This window comes from Ochotona curzoniae, unplaced genomic scaffold (genome assembly GCF_017591425.1).
Source record: "Ochotona curzoniae isolate NIBS_2020 unplaced genomic scaffold, NIBS_Ocur_1.0 contig_832, whole genome shotgun sequence".
NCBI classification, from domain to species: Eukaryota; Metazoa; Chordata; class Mammalia; order Lagomorpha; family Ochotonidae; genus Ochotona; species Ochotona curzoniae.
This window is the reverse complement of record NW_024466580.1, coordinates 8,259,064-8,271,440: the sequence shown is the minus strand read 5'-3', so window position 1 is coordinate 8,271,440 and position 12,377 is coordinate 8,259,064. Positions and strand designations below refer to the sequence as shown.

General features: G+C 44.6%; 1 protein-coding gene across 4 annotated transcripts in view; it reads left to right on the top strand.

Moving 5' to 3' along the window:
- FAM118B (family with sequence similarity 118 member B) overlaps positions 1-12,377 on the top strand; it is a 40,384-nt gene that overhangs the window by 23,836 nt on the left and 4,171 nt on the right. For all 4 annotated transcript variants that reach the window (XM_040992705.1, XM_040992706.1, XM_040992704.1 and 1 more), the window contains 2 exons: positions 8,324-8,551; positions 11,030-11,158. In XM_040992705.1, coding sequence (XP_040848639.1) covers positions 8,324-8,551; positions 11,030-11,158 — 357 coding nt within the window. The remainder of the gene's footprint in view (positions 1-8,323; positions 8,552-11,029; positions 11,159-12,377) is intronic.

Here is a 12,377-nt window from a genome sequence, read left to right as displayed (position 1 = left end):
AGATAATCATTAACATTTTGTGGGTGAATCAAAACCAATTTTTAATGTTCTTTTTAGAGTTAATAATCTTTAGAAATTTGTTAAAAATCAAGATTGACTTTTTATATTTGAAATTAATAATACCAAAGCATATTTTAAGTTTTATAAAGTCAATATACCTTCAAACATAACAATAAAAAAAAAAACTCTTTAGAAAGTCAGCTATTGGGGGCCCGGTGTGATGGATGGTTCAATAGCTGAATCCTTCACCAGTATGTGCCGGGATCCCATGTGGATGCTAATTCATGTCCTCATTGCTCCACTTGCCATCCGACTTCCTGCTTATAGCCTGGGAAAGCAGTAGAGGATGGTGCAAAGTGTGAGACCCAGAAGAAGCTCCTGGCTCCTGGCTCTGGATTAGCCTAGCTGTGGCCATTGGGGCCTTTTGGGGAGTAAGCCAATGGATGGAGGATCTTTCTGTCTGTCTATCCTCTCTGTAAATCTGATCCGCCTTTCCAATGAAAATAAAAATCTTAGGGGGGAGGAAAAAAGTCAGTTGTTGGAACCAATGCGGTGGGATAGTAACAAGCAAATCCTAAGCCTGTGATGTCAGCATCCTAGTGGGCACTGGCTGATCCACTTCTGATCCAGCTCTCTTGCGTAAGCCTGGGGAGCAGTGGAAGGAAGCCCAAGGCCTTGGTTCCCTGCACCTACTGTGGGAGCCTGAAAGAAGGTCCTGCCTGCTGGCTTCAGATCAGCTGAGCTCCAGGCAGTTCAGTCGTTTGGGGTATGAACCAGCAGATGAAAGCTCTCTCTCCCCGACTCTCCTTCTCTCTGTTAACTCTTCCATTCTGGTAAAAATAAAATCTTTGCAAAAACAGAACAAAACAAAAAACTGAAAAAGAAGTGCCAATAAGAATCTAAAAGACATCAACATAAAGGAAAGTTCTGTTGATTTATGTGTCATTGCAGAGCCTTGTGGGTTTTCTGTGTTTTTAAATATTTTACTGTTTGAACATATTTATTTGAAAGTTAGCGAGAAATCCTGCATCTGCTGGCTCATTCCCTACATGCTCACAGCAGCCAGAACAAGCCAGGGTGAAGTGTAGAGCCCACAGTGCAATCAGTTTCCCACATGGAAACTGGGTAGCAGGGACACCAGTATTTGAACTATACCTGCTGCCTGCCCAGGTGCACATTAGCAGAAAACTGAAATTGAAAACAAAGCTGGGACCAGAACCCATGTTATCTGCTGTGGAATACAGCATCTTACCCACTGCACCAAGTAGCATCCCAGAGCATTGTGGTTTCTTACATCCTATAATCTCCATTTAATACCATTCACCAGAAATTAGCTCAAAAGTGGATCAAAGCCCTAAATATCATAGCTAAAATTGGAATCAGTTTCCATGCTGATGTTTGTAGTAATTGACAAGCTGGTATAAAAATTCATAGGGAATTGGGCCTGGCACGATAGCATAATTGTTGAAGTCCTCACCTTGAACGCGCCGGAATTCCATAAGGGGTGCCGGTTCTAATCCCGGCAGCTCCGTTTCCCAGCCAGCTTCCTGCCTGTGGCCTGGGAAAGCAGTCGAGGACAACCCAAAGCCTTGGGTCCCTGCACCCATGTGGGAGACCCAGAAAGAAGTTCCTGGCTCCTGGTTTTGGATCAGCATAGCACTGGCCATTGTGGTCACTTGGGGAGTTAATCATCGGGTGGAAGATTTTCCTCTCTGTCTCTCCTCCTTTCTGTGCATCTGCCTTTCCAATAAAATAAATAAACCTTTAAAAAAAATTATAGGGAATTACAAAGGACACAGAATAACCAAGACATTGTGAAAAAACAGCCAAGGAGAAGTTACATGTTATGATTTCAAGCTTACCTCAGAGCAACAGTAACAAGATAGCAAGGAAAGGCATGCTTGGATAAAAAGATAGAAACCTAAGGAACAAAGTAAAAATCAATAACTTTGCATGTTATCTGAATCTGAAACTTTTTGCTTTAATTGTTGCCATTAAGATGGCATCCAAAACCAGGAGCCAGGAACATTTTTCCAGGTCTTCCACATGGGTGCAGGGTCCCAATGCTCTGGGCCGTCCTTGACTGCTTTCCCAGGCCACAGGCAGGGAGCTGGCTGGGAAGTGGAGCTGCAGGGATTAGAACCAGCACCCATATGGGATCCCGGTGGTGAGGACCTTAACCTTTATGCTATCGCGCCAGGCCTTATCTCATGGAGTTTTGAGAGGAATTGATGATATAACAGATAGTGAGCAACTGGTACATAGTAAATGTACAAAAAACAGTAGTTATACCATTGGAGAAAAAGAGGGTGTGTGTGTTGTTTTCACACTACCTGGAACTAAAAAAACCTAAAGAGTTAAAGGGAATGAAATAGCAATAGATGGGGGAAGGGGTAGGAATGTTCTTTGAAGTTGTGTGGGAGTTTGACATTTCCTTTTGACTGTTGAACCCCCTGTTTGTGTTTTCATTCCTTTGTCTTTTTTTCTAAGAAGCTACTGGTGGGAAATTTAGTTATACGGACATGTGCTTAAAGAAACATAAAAGGCTTTATTTGAAATCTGAGTTCAGCTATAAAAGTCCGTTTCCTTCCTAGCTGTGTTGACATAGAAGATTTAATAACCTGGAAAAATAGAAGTAAAAGATGTTTAACCAGAATAAGGGAGTCCAAATTTATTTCTAGGGTGTATATATATATATATATATATATTCCCCCCTCCCAGGGTTTAATCCCTTGTGCTTCTTGTCTTAGAAGCTAGAAAATATATTCCACACTATGATTACATGATTGTTTACCCAGGCCTTTTTGTCTGTGCATAATAACTGAACTGGTGTTAGAATGCAAGGGGATGGGCCCAACGCTATGGCCTAACAGCTAAAGTCCTTGCCTTGAACACACCGTGATCTCATATGGGCACTGGTTCTAATCCCACCAGCCCCACTTCCCATCCAGCTCCCTGCTTATGGCCTGGGAAAGCAGTCAAGGATGACCTAAAGCCTTGGGACCCTGCACCCATGTGGGAGATCGATCGGGAAGACACTCCTGGCTTTGAATCAGCACAACTCAGCCATTGAGGCTGCTTGAGGAGTGAATGTTACTATTTCTTTTAGGATTCATTTATATATATATAATTATTATTAATTTGGAAAAAGCAGACTTACAGAGAGGAGAGAGGAGCAGAGAAAGATCCTCTGTCTGCTGGTTCTTTTTTTTTAAGATTTACTTATTTTTATTGCAAAGTCAGATATACAGAGAGGAGGAAAGACAGAGAGGAAGATCTTCCGTCCAATGGTTCACTCCCCAAGTGACCTCAACGGCCGGTGCTGTGCCGATCTAAAGCCAGGAGCCAGGAACTTCCTCGGGGTCTTCCACACAGGTGCAGGGTCCCTAAGCTTTGGGCTGTCCTCAACTGCTTTCCCAGGCCACAAGCAGGGAGCTGGATGGGAAGTAGAGTTGTTGGGATTACAACCAGCGCCCATATGGGATCCTGGGTGCGTTCAAGGAAAGGACTTTAGCTCCTAGGCCACGTCACCGGGCCCCTGTCTGCTGGTTCTTTCCCCAAATGGTTGGCAACGGCTGGCACTGAACTGATCCAAAGCCACAAGCTTCTCCCAGATCTCCCTTGTGGATACAGAGTTCCAAGGCTTTGGGTCATCCTCTACTGCTTTCCCAGGCCACAAGCAGGGAGCTGGAAGGGAAGTGGAGCAGCTGGCACACAAATCAGCATCTCTATGGGACCCTGGAGCTTGCAAAGGAAGGCGTAACCAGTTGAGCCATTGTGCCAGGCATGAATGTTACTGTTCTTCCAGAAAGTCAACAAACAAAATTCCTTCAACGCCCCAAAAAACTGTTGCTGTGACATACGCTCTTGACTGATCTGTTTCTGCTTTGATCAAACCACTTCTAGTCTTGGTAGCTATTGCTTTGACAGAAACTGTGTTTTGTCATCAGAATCATATTGGAAAGTCATGGCTGAACAGAATAGTGTATTTCAGAATCATATATAAAATTTCCATCGGGAGAGGGGACAGATGGCTGGTGTTGTGGCATCATGGATTAAGCCAATGCTTATAATGCCAGGGTCCCATATTGAAGCACTAGTTTGGGTCCCAGCAGCTCTGCTTCCAATCCAGCTCCATTAATATATCTGGGAAAACAGTAGAGGATGGCTCACGTAGAAGACCTAGCTGGAGTTCTAGGCTTCTAGCTTTGCCCTGGACCAGCCCTGCTTTTAGCAACCATTTGGCGAGTGAGCAATCAGATGGAATATCTCTATCTTTACCACTTTCTGTGTTACTCTGCCTTTCAAATAAATAAAATCACTTGTTAAAATTCCACTGGAAAGCTCTATTGTTGTGAGGCTGACCTGGTTGCATCAGTTGTGGCATCCACTGAGCAGCAAGTTAGCTCAGCTTTAGCCTGTAAACTGCTGGTTTCTGTGGGAACTTCATGTGACGTGTCAGTAACTTGACCACTCTTCCGCCCAGGCTTCACTGTACATTAGCTTCTTGCCTCGGTGCCAGCCGAATTCATGCCGGGAATGATAAGGGAGCCTTTTTAAATGTCTTAGTCCCTCAAAATAAATTCTGTTCGGATTTATTAGAGCAAGTTGGTAGGAGTTTGTTTTTGTTTTTTGCTGGAGATACTACAGTGGATTTTCACAGTACGCATTTCTATGAACTTTTTGATGGTCCCTTTGTGTGGGCGCTTGGCAGTATTACACTCCTCTATATGGTATTTGGCTTACTCCAGGATTCTGCTGCTATGTGATGGAGCACTGATCACGTTGTATGTGTTGTTTCATTTGTTTGCACTTGAATTGGTGTGTATCTTCCCAGAAGTAGAATTGCTGGGTCATAGCAATGGGTTGTAATTTTGATAGACAATAAAGGAAACAACATTTTTTTTTTTTTTTTTACAAACAGAAAAGTTTATTTGCGAAGGGACCAGGGAGCAGGGAAGGGAAGGAAAGGGAAGCACCTCCGGAAGAGAAGCCAGGAGGTGGGGTGCTCTCAAAAGAGGAGGGAGAGAGAGACACCAAAGGTTTGAGGAAGGGTCTAGGGGTTTTAAGCCTTCCTTGACCTCTCCTTGGAAACAACATATTTTTAACAAATCCAGAAAAATCCCTCTAGCTTGTAATGAAACTCACTAAAGTTAGAATTTTTTTTTTGGTAAGTTTTATTTATTTTTATTTGAATAGCAGATTTACAGAGAGAAAGAGAGACCCAGAGAGCTTTCAGTCTGCTGGCTCACTGCAAAAGACTGCAGCAGCTGAAGCTGAGCTAATCCAAAGTCAGAGCCAGGAGCTGATTCCAGGTCGCCCATGTGGGGTCCGGGGCCTAAGTACTTGAGCTGCCTTCTGTTGCTTTCCTAGTTCATGAGCAGGAACCTGGATGGCAAGTAGAGCAGCCAGGTTCATGAATTGTTACCCATATGGGATGTGTGTGCCACAGCTCAGGACCCAAGAAAATTCTTCACTGTTTGTTTGTAACGAGACATTCGTCTGATTATATTGTATTACAGATCCTAGTTGGTTGTATGTGCCTTCTTAAAATTTAATGTAGTTATACCATTAAGTTATGAGAAAGTAACATGATGATATAAAAAGGTGTTTAAACCATGTAAGTTACAGAGTAACCCATCTGTGCACACTAAGGAAGCTTTTTTCTTTTTAAGATTTATTTTTATTATTTTTTTATTGGAAAGGCGGATATACAGAGAGGAGAGACAGAAAGGAAGATCTTCCGTCCGATGATTCACTCCCCAAGTGAGCACAACGGGCCGATACTATGCCGATCCGAAGCCAGGAGCTTCTTCCGGGTCTCCCACACGGGTGCAGGGTCCCAAAGCTTTGGGCCGTCCTCGACTGCTTTCCCAGACCACAGGCAGGGAGCTGGAAGGGAAGCGGGGCTGCCGGGATAGAACCGGTGCCCATATGGGATCCCGGGTGTGCAAGGCGAGGACCTTAACCACTTGCGCCACCGCGCCGGGCCCACTAAGGAAGCTTTTTATTAAAAAAAAAAAAAAAAGAGTTATTTTTATTTGAAGGACAGAGTTACATAGAGGGGTAATGGGAAGAGAGAAAGAGCATTTCCATCTGCTGGTTCCAAATGGCTACAGTAGCTGAAGCTGAACCAATCTGAAGCCAAGTAAGCAGTACTTGGGCTGGTACCCACATGGGAAACCTGGATGAAGCTCCTTGCTTTAGTCTAGGCCAGCCATGGCCATTGTAGGCATTTGGGGAGTGATCCATCAGATGGAAGGTCAGTCTGTTTTTCCCTCTCCTTCTAGTGCTGCCTTTCAATAAAAATAATTAGGAAAAAATGTATATATAAATGCTATGGAAGTGGGGACAGCAGGGTCCAATCTGAAGGAAAGCAGGAGGAGCTAAAAATCCACCCCCTGACAACTACAAGCAGCTGTTTGTAGCTTCCCTGGGAAATAGCAGTGCCTGTGGTGACTGATTCTTGCTCTGCTTTTATCTAATGAAATGATGGTTCTGGAAGCAGATACTCATTGCATTACATTGCGTGGTTACTTTCCCATTTCAAATTATTTGTCAGTGGTCACTTTGCTTTATGTCATAAAGCTAGCTTCCCGGCTGAGGTTAGGCCAATTACTTCCTCAGCATTCTTCAGGGATGCAGTCAGGCACCACTTAACAGCAGGGCCCTAGTCTGAGAAATGTGTCACTAGGTGATCTTGTTGTCCTGTGAACATAGAGCCAACGTACACGAATCTTAGGAAACTATCATGTATGCGTTGGCTGTCATCCATCAAAACAAGTGCGTACGTAACTATACTCGAATGTGAGAATGAACCTGGAAGAGCAGTTATTTAAATATTAACTGGGAAGTGGGAGATCTGTTCAGAGTGATGAGTGTTTGGTGTTTTTTAACTATTGCAAAAGTCACATTTACATTGACAAAATTTACGAAATTTTTTCTGATGACCATATACACATACACACAAGATACTCTTCATAGCAAATTTGGAACAATATTGATTTGGGCCAGGATGAAACAATAGGAGGAAGTCACGTGTTTTTTTCCCCTAAATCCATAAGCAGTTGTATAAAACGCATAGGATTAGAAAAAGAGACATCAAAGCACATTCAGATATTTAAGATGGGGGAGATGTAAAGGAGACTTATTTATTTACTATTTATTTTTTAAAGATTTATTTATTTTCACTGGAAAGGCAGATGTACAGAGAGGATGAGAGACAGAGAGGAAGATCTTCTGTCCATTGATTCACTCTGCAAGGGGCCGCAACAGCTGGAGCTGAGCCAATCCAAAGCCAGGAGCCAGGAGCTTTTTCTGGGTCTCCCACTCGGGCGCAGGGTCCCAAGGCTTTGGGCCATCCTCAACTGCTTGTCACAGGCCACAGGCAGGGAGCTGGCTGGAAATGGAGCTGCCAGGATTAGAACCGGCGCCAAATGGGATCCCAGCACATTCAAGGCGAGGACTTTTAACCACTACACTATCACACCAGTCCCAAGATTTATTTTTGTTGAGAGATTTACAGGAAGAAGGAGATACAGAGAAAGATCTTCCACCTACTGGTTCCCAAATGGCTGTGATGGCCAGAGCTGAGCCAATCCAAAACCAGGAGTCTCTTCTGGATCTCCCACGTGGGTGCAGGGTCCTAAGGCTTTGATCTGTCATTCTCTACTGCCTTCCCAGACCACAAGCAAAGAACTGGATGGGAAGTAGAGCTGCCAGGATTAGAACCAGCGGCCATATGGGATCTTGGCACTTGTAAGGCAAGGATTTAGTTACTAGGCTACCTGTACCAGGCCAGGGGGATTTTTTTTTTATCATAATTACATGCTAGGCATTGTGTTCAGCCCATGGCATGTGTCTTCCAGTTTTTCTCATTACAACCCCACTAAAGAATATTTTAGGCTTCTGGTACAATAGCCTAATAGCTAAATCCTCACCTTGCATGCTCCGGGACCCCATATGGGCACTAGTTTGTATTCTAGTTTCTTCACTTCCCATCCAGCTCCCTGCTTGTGGCCTGGGAAAGCAATCGAGGACAGCCAAAAGCCTTGGGACCCCACATCTGCATGGGAGACTCCGGAGGAAGCTCCTGGCTCCTGGCTTCGAATAGCTTCGCACTGGCCGTTGCTGTCATGTGGGAAATGGACTAATGAATGGAAGATTTTTCGGTTTCTCCTTCTCTCTAGAAATCTTCCTTTGCAATAAAATAAACAAAACATTGGGGGGGGGGGAGGATTTTAGCCCTATCTTAAATGTAATGAAAACAAATGACCTGCCCAGATACCACGGAGTTAATTTTCCTCTTTGACTTCCCTCCCAGCGTACCAGTAATGTTCGATCTACATTCTTCAAGGACTGTTTATATGAAGTGTTTGACGACCTGGAGTCGAAGATGGAAGATTCTGGGAAACAGCTTCTTCAGTCAGTTCTGCACTTGATGGAAAATGGAGCCCTGGTGTTAACTACAAATTTTGATAATCTCCTGGAACTGTATGCAGCCGATCAAGGAAAACAGCTTGAATCCCTCGACCTTACTGATGAGAAAAAGGTAGAATGTACAGAGTAGTCAGATTTTCTATAGGCTAGAGGCTTGTGTCTTCATTAGGAGAGCCTTTTCCTATCTGAGATGTTGGTAATTATGTGCCATTTAAAGGGAAGATTGTTTGCCCTGAGTGTTTTTCGGTGTTTAGAAAAGTGTCTCACTCTGAGCTCTGACAGTTTCTTTGGCCCAGTTTGAAAAGCAGCATAGAGGAAGTGATTTGAAGCGGAGGTCTCTAATAGGTGCTATAATAGAGTTCTCGCCCCAGGATTCAGTGTCTACTGTAAATAGGCGGTAGCTGTTTTAGAGGAAGAACTTCCAGGCCAGGTCATTGCTAGGTGGAGGTTAATATACCAGGAAACTTGAGCCGACTTTCTTTTCTTTCCCACATCTGTCTGTCATATATTGAGTTCAATATTTCAGTCTGACATATCTGAGTGCTTAAGGCCTCTTTTGTCCTTCTCCAGTTTTGTAATTTTCATTTCCTATTTTGTTTTCCTTGGGAATGTGCCTTTGTGGTGGACTTGGAGTCCAGCTGAGCCAAGCTGGGATAAGGGATCAGCCACAGGCATTCATTGCTCCTCTTGCCTCTGCCAGAGACAGAAGGGGCAGGCACAGCAGGGGGCTCTGGTGGTTCTGCTGATCTAGAATCAGATTTTCAAAGGGAGTGGAAATTAGAGAAGTGGTGCCTTGAAAGCTGGCTTTCTCTGGCAGGCGTGTGTAATGCCTCCCCCGTCAACTTTGTGTGGCTAGCAGCTTCTTCACTGATTACTCAGCCCGTGTTCCATCGAGTTTAAATTGAGACTCATTTTTTAGTCCATTCCTTTGTCCATGTCCTTCAGAGCACTTGTTGTAACTTGTAGTTATTTTAAGATTTATTCCTTTTTGAAAGGAAAATTTTACAAAGAGCGACAGAAGGAGAGGTCTTCCATTGCTGGTTCACCCCCCAAATGGTCACAACAGCCAGAGCTGAACCAATCTGAAGTCAGAAGCCAGGAGTCTCCTACATGGGTTCAGGGTCCCAAGAACTAAGTCGTCCTCTGCTGCTTTCCCAGCCTGCAAGATCAGAAGTAGAGCAGCCAGGACACAAACCAGTGCCCACGTGGGACACTAGCACTTGCATACAGAGGATTAGCTGGCTATGCCACCATGCTGGCCTTGGAGCTTGCAGTTTTTACTTGGGCTGTTTCTTCTATTTATTTCTTCTATTTACTTATTTATTTATTTATTTATTTATTTACTTATTTGTTCCATAGGATTAAAAACTTTATTTGGACCATGTCAGCCTTTCAGACTTGTGACTCAGCACCTGACATGTAGTAGGTGCTTAGTATTTTTAAATTAGTGAATAATGAAGTTAAATTTAAAGCTTGGTATCTTGTGCAACTTCCATGCAGTTTATATCACCAAAGATCACAGCAAAGTGGTTGTGGGCATCAGAAGCTGCCAGGGACCTTTTCAGGTGAGGGCTCTGTCAGTCTTGACTTTAGCCTTGAGATTTGCTTTGTGGTTTTAGCAACAATGAGACATATTGAAGTCTCATGAATGAAGCTATTGAGTGGTAGAAATGGTGCGTAGTAATACAATTCCAAATCTCCATGCCTCTGGGCTGTTTCTTAATCCATATCCATGTCTCCCAAAATGTGATAACATGATGACAATCAAGTCTTTTTGAAGACACTCATGTGCAGGTGGCTGTTGTAATTGCCACCCAAGTGATGGCGCCTCGTAGATGGCTCCAGAGTTCCTCAGAGATGACTAAAGTGCTTCTTCTGTTGCTGTCCTATTGTATGGGAAACCACCCTGAAGTTTCATGACTTAGAACAATAAATACCTCATGTTCCCTGGGTAGAATGAATCGGCAATGGGTGCTGGCTCAGCCACCCACTGGGCACTCCTGCTGGTTTCGTGGCTCACTCTCATAGCAGAACTCATCTTCTGACTAGAGTGGGGCTGTATGCTAGGAGATACCCTCTTCCTCAACGCCAGGTGACTGGGCCATGTCTCCAGCAGTCTGGCCTAGGCTTCACTAGGCAGCTAGGTTCCAGAAACAATAGCAGGCTCATCAGACCAGCACTTCTGAAGTTGCTGCTGGGTCATTTACTCGTGCCCCATTGGCCACCAGCCTGGAGACCCTGTGACAAGTGACTGTTCAGGGGCCTGGATTTAGGGAGGCATGATTTCTGGGGACCATCCCTAAAAAAACCATCTTTAGCTCCCTGTTTATTCCACCAATGGAAGTGCCCCTGTTACTTCTGAAAAGTTTGTTAATTTTAATATTTTGATCATTGCTTTCAAAGAGCTATCAGCAGGAATGCTGTCAGCTTTTCTGACACTCATACCTGAAATGGAACTTTAGGCCGTGGCTGATTGTGCAGAAAGGAAAGTTACGTCAGCTGCCTTGTCCTCAGACAGCTTCGTGGGGACACTGTGACCTGAAGCAGGGCTCTCCCTGTCAGTTGGATGAGCTGTGTGTATGTTGTGCAGGTCCTGGAGTGGGCGCAGGAGAAGCGGAAGCTGAGCGTGTTACACATCCATGGCGTCTACACCAACCCCAGTGGCATTGTCCTTCATCCAGCTGGATATCAGAACGTGCTCAGGAACACTGAAGTTATGGTGAGTGCTGCCATCCTGCCTGAGAGGCCCCCTGGAGGTACACAGGTCCTGCAGGGGCTTTGCTCTCCTCATGTTCATAAACGGGAGGACATTGTTGCATGTGCTTCTGAGGCCTTGGCACACATACTGCCCTAGGACATGCCACACTGTGGGTGTCACCCATGGACTCTTTATCTGTGCTCAGTTGTGAAGAAGCTGCTGGCACGCCACTGCTGACAGCATCTTCACATGCAAGAAATATATTACTAGCCTCCTCCTTCGCTTGGTTTATTAATATCCCTCTGTGCACCAAAAATAATTTAGGCAGCTTTTTGCAAACCAATCACTCCGACGGCGCACATTGTAAACAGATTTCTGTTGAAGTAGCAGCAGTCTTATACTAAATTAGCCACACTAATTCACATTACCTGGTCACTGGACAAAAATGGAGGGCAGGGATTCAGCCAGAGGGATGAGATGGAAGCTACCTCCTTTTTGAAAACTCAGTTTGGGATGGATGTAAGTTTTGAACTTGTTGATAATTACTGTATTCCAGCCAGAAGCACTTCCTCACCAGCGGGTATATAGGGGAATTCACTGGTCCCCAACCCTCAGAGACCTATGCACTGGCTTTTAGCAGGACTGGGTCACAGATCTACACATGATGGCACAAAATAAAAGGGGGCAAGAAAAGATGGTGCTTTCTAAAGCCTCAGGAGCTTTCTCCCATGCTTTTCCCCTCACATTTTGCCATTCCTGGGTCCATCAGCTAACCCCATTCCAAAATTTTTTTTTTTTTTAAAGATTTATTTTTATTATTTTTTTATTGGAAAGGCGGATATACAGAGAGGAGAGACAGAGAGGAAGATCTTCCGTCCGTTGATTCACTCCCCAAGTGAGCGGCAACGGGCGATACTTTGCCGATCCGAAGCCAGGAGCCCTCTGCGGGTGCGCCCAAGCGGGGGGTGCAGGTTCCCAAGATTGGGCTGTCCTCGACAGCTTTCCCAGGCACAGGCCGGGAGCATGGAAGGAAGCGGGGCTGCGGGATTAGGAACCGGCGCCCATATGGGATCCGGGCCGATGCAAGGCGAGGACGTTTAACCACTTGAGCCACCGGCCGGGCCAAAATTTTTTGTTAAGTGTTTTTTACTTATTATTATATTATTATTTACTATTTTTTTTAATTACATGACATCATGAGGCACAGTTTTACAGGCACTTGGATTCCCCCCTCCCTGCC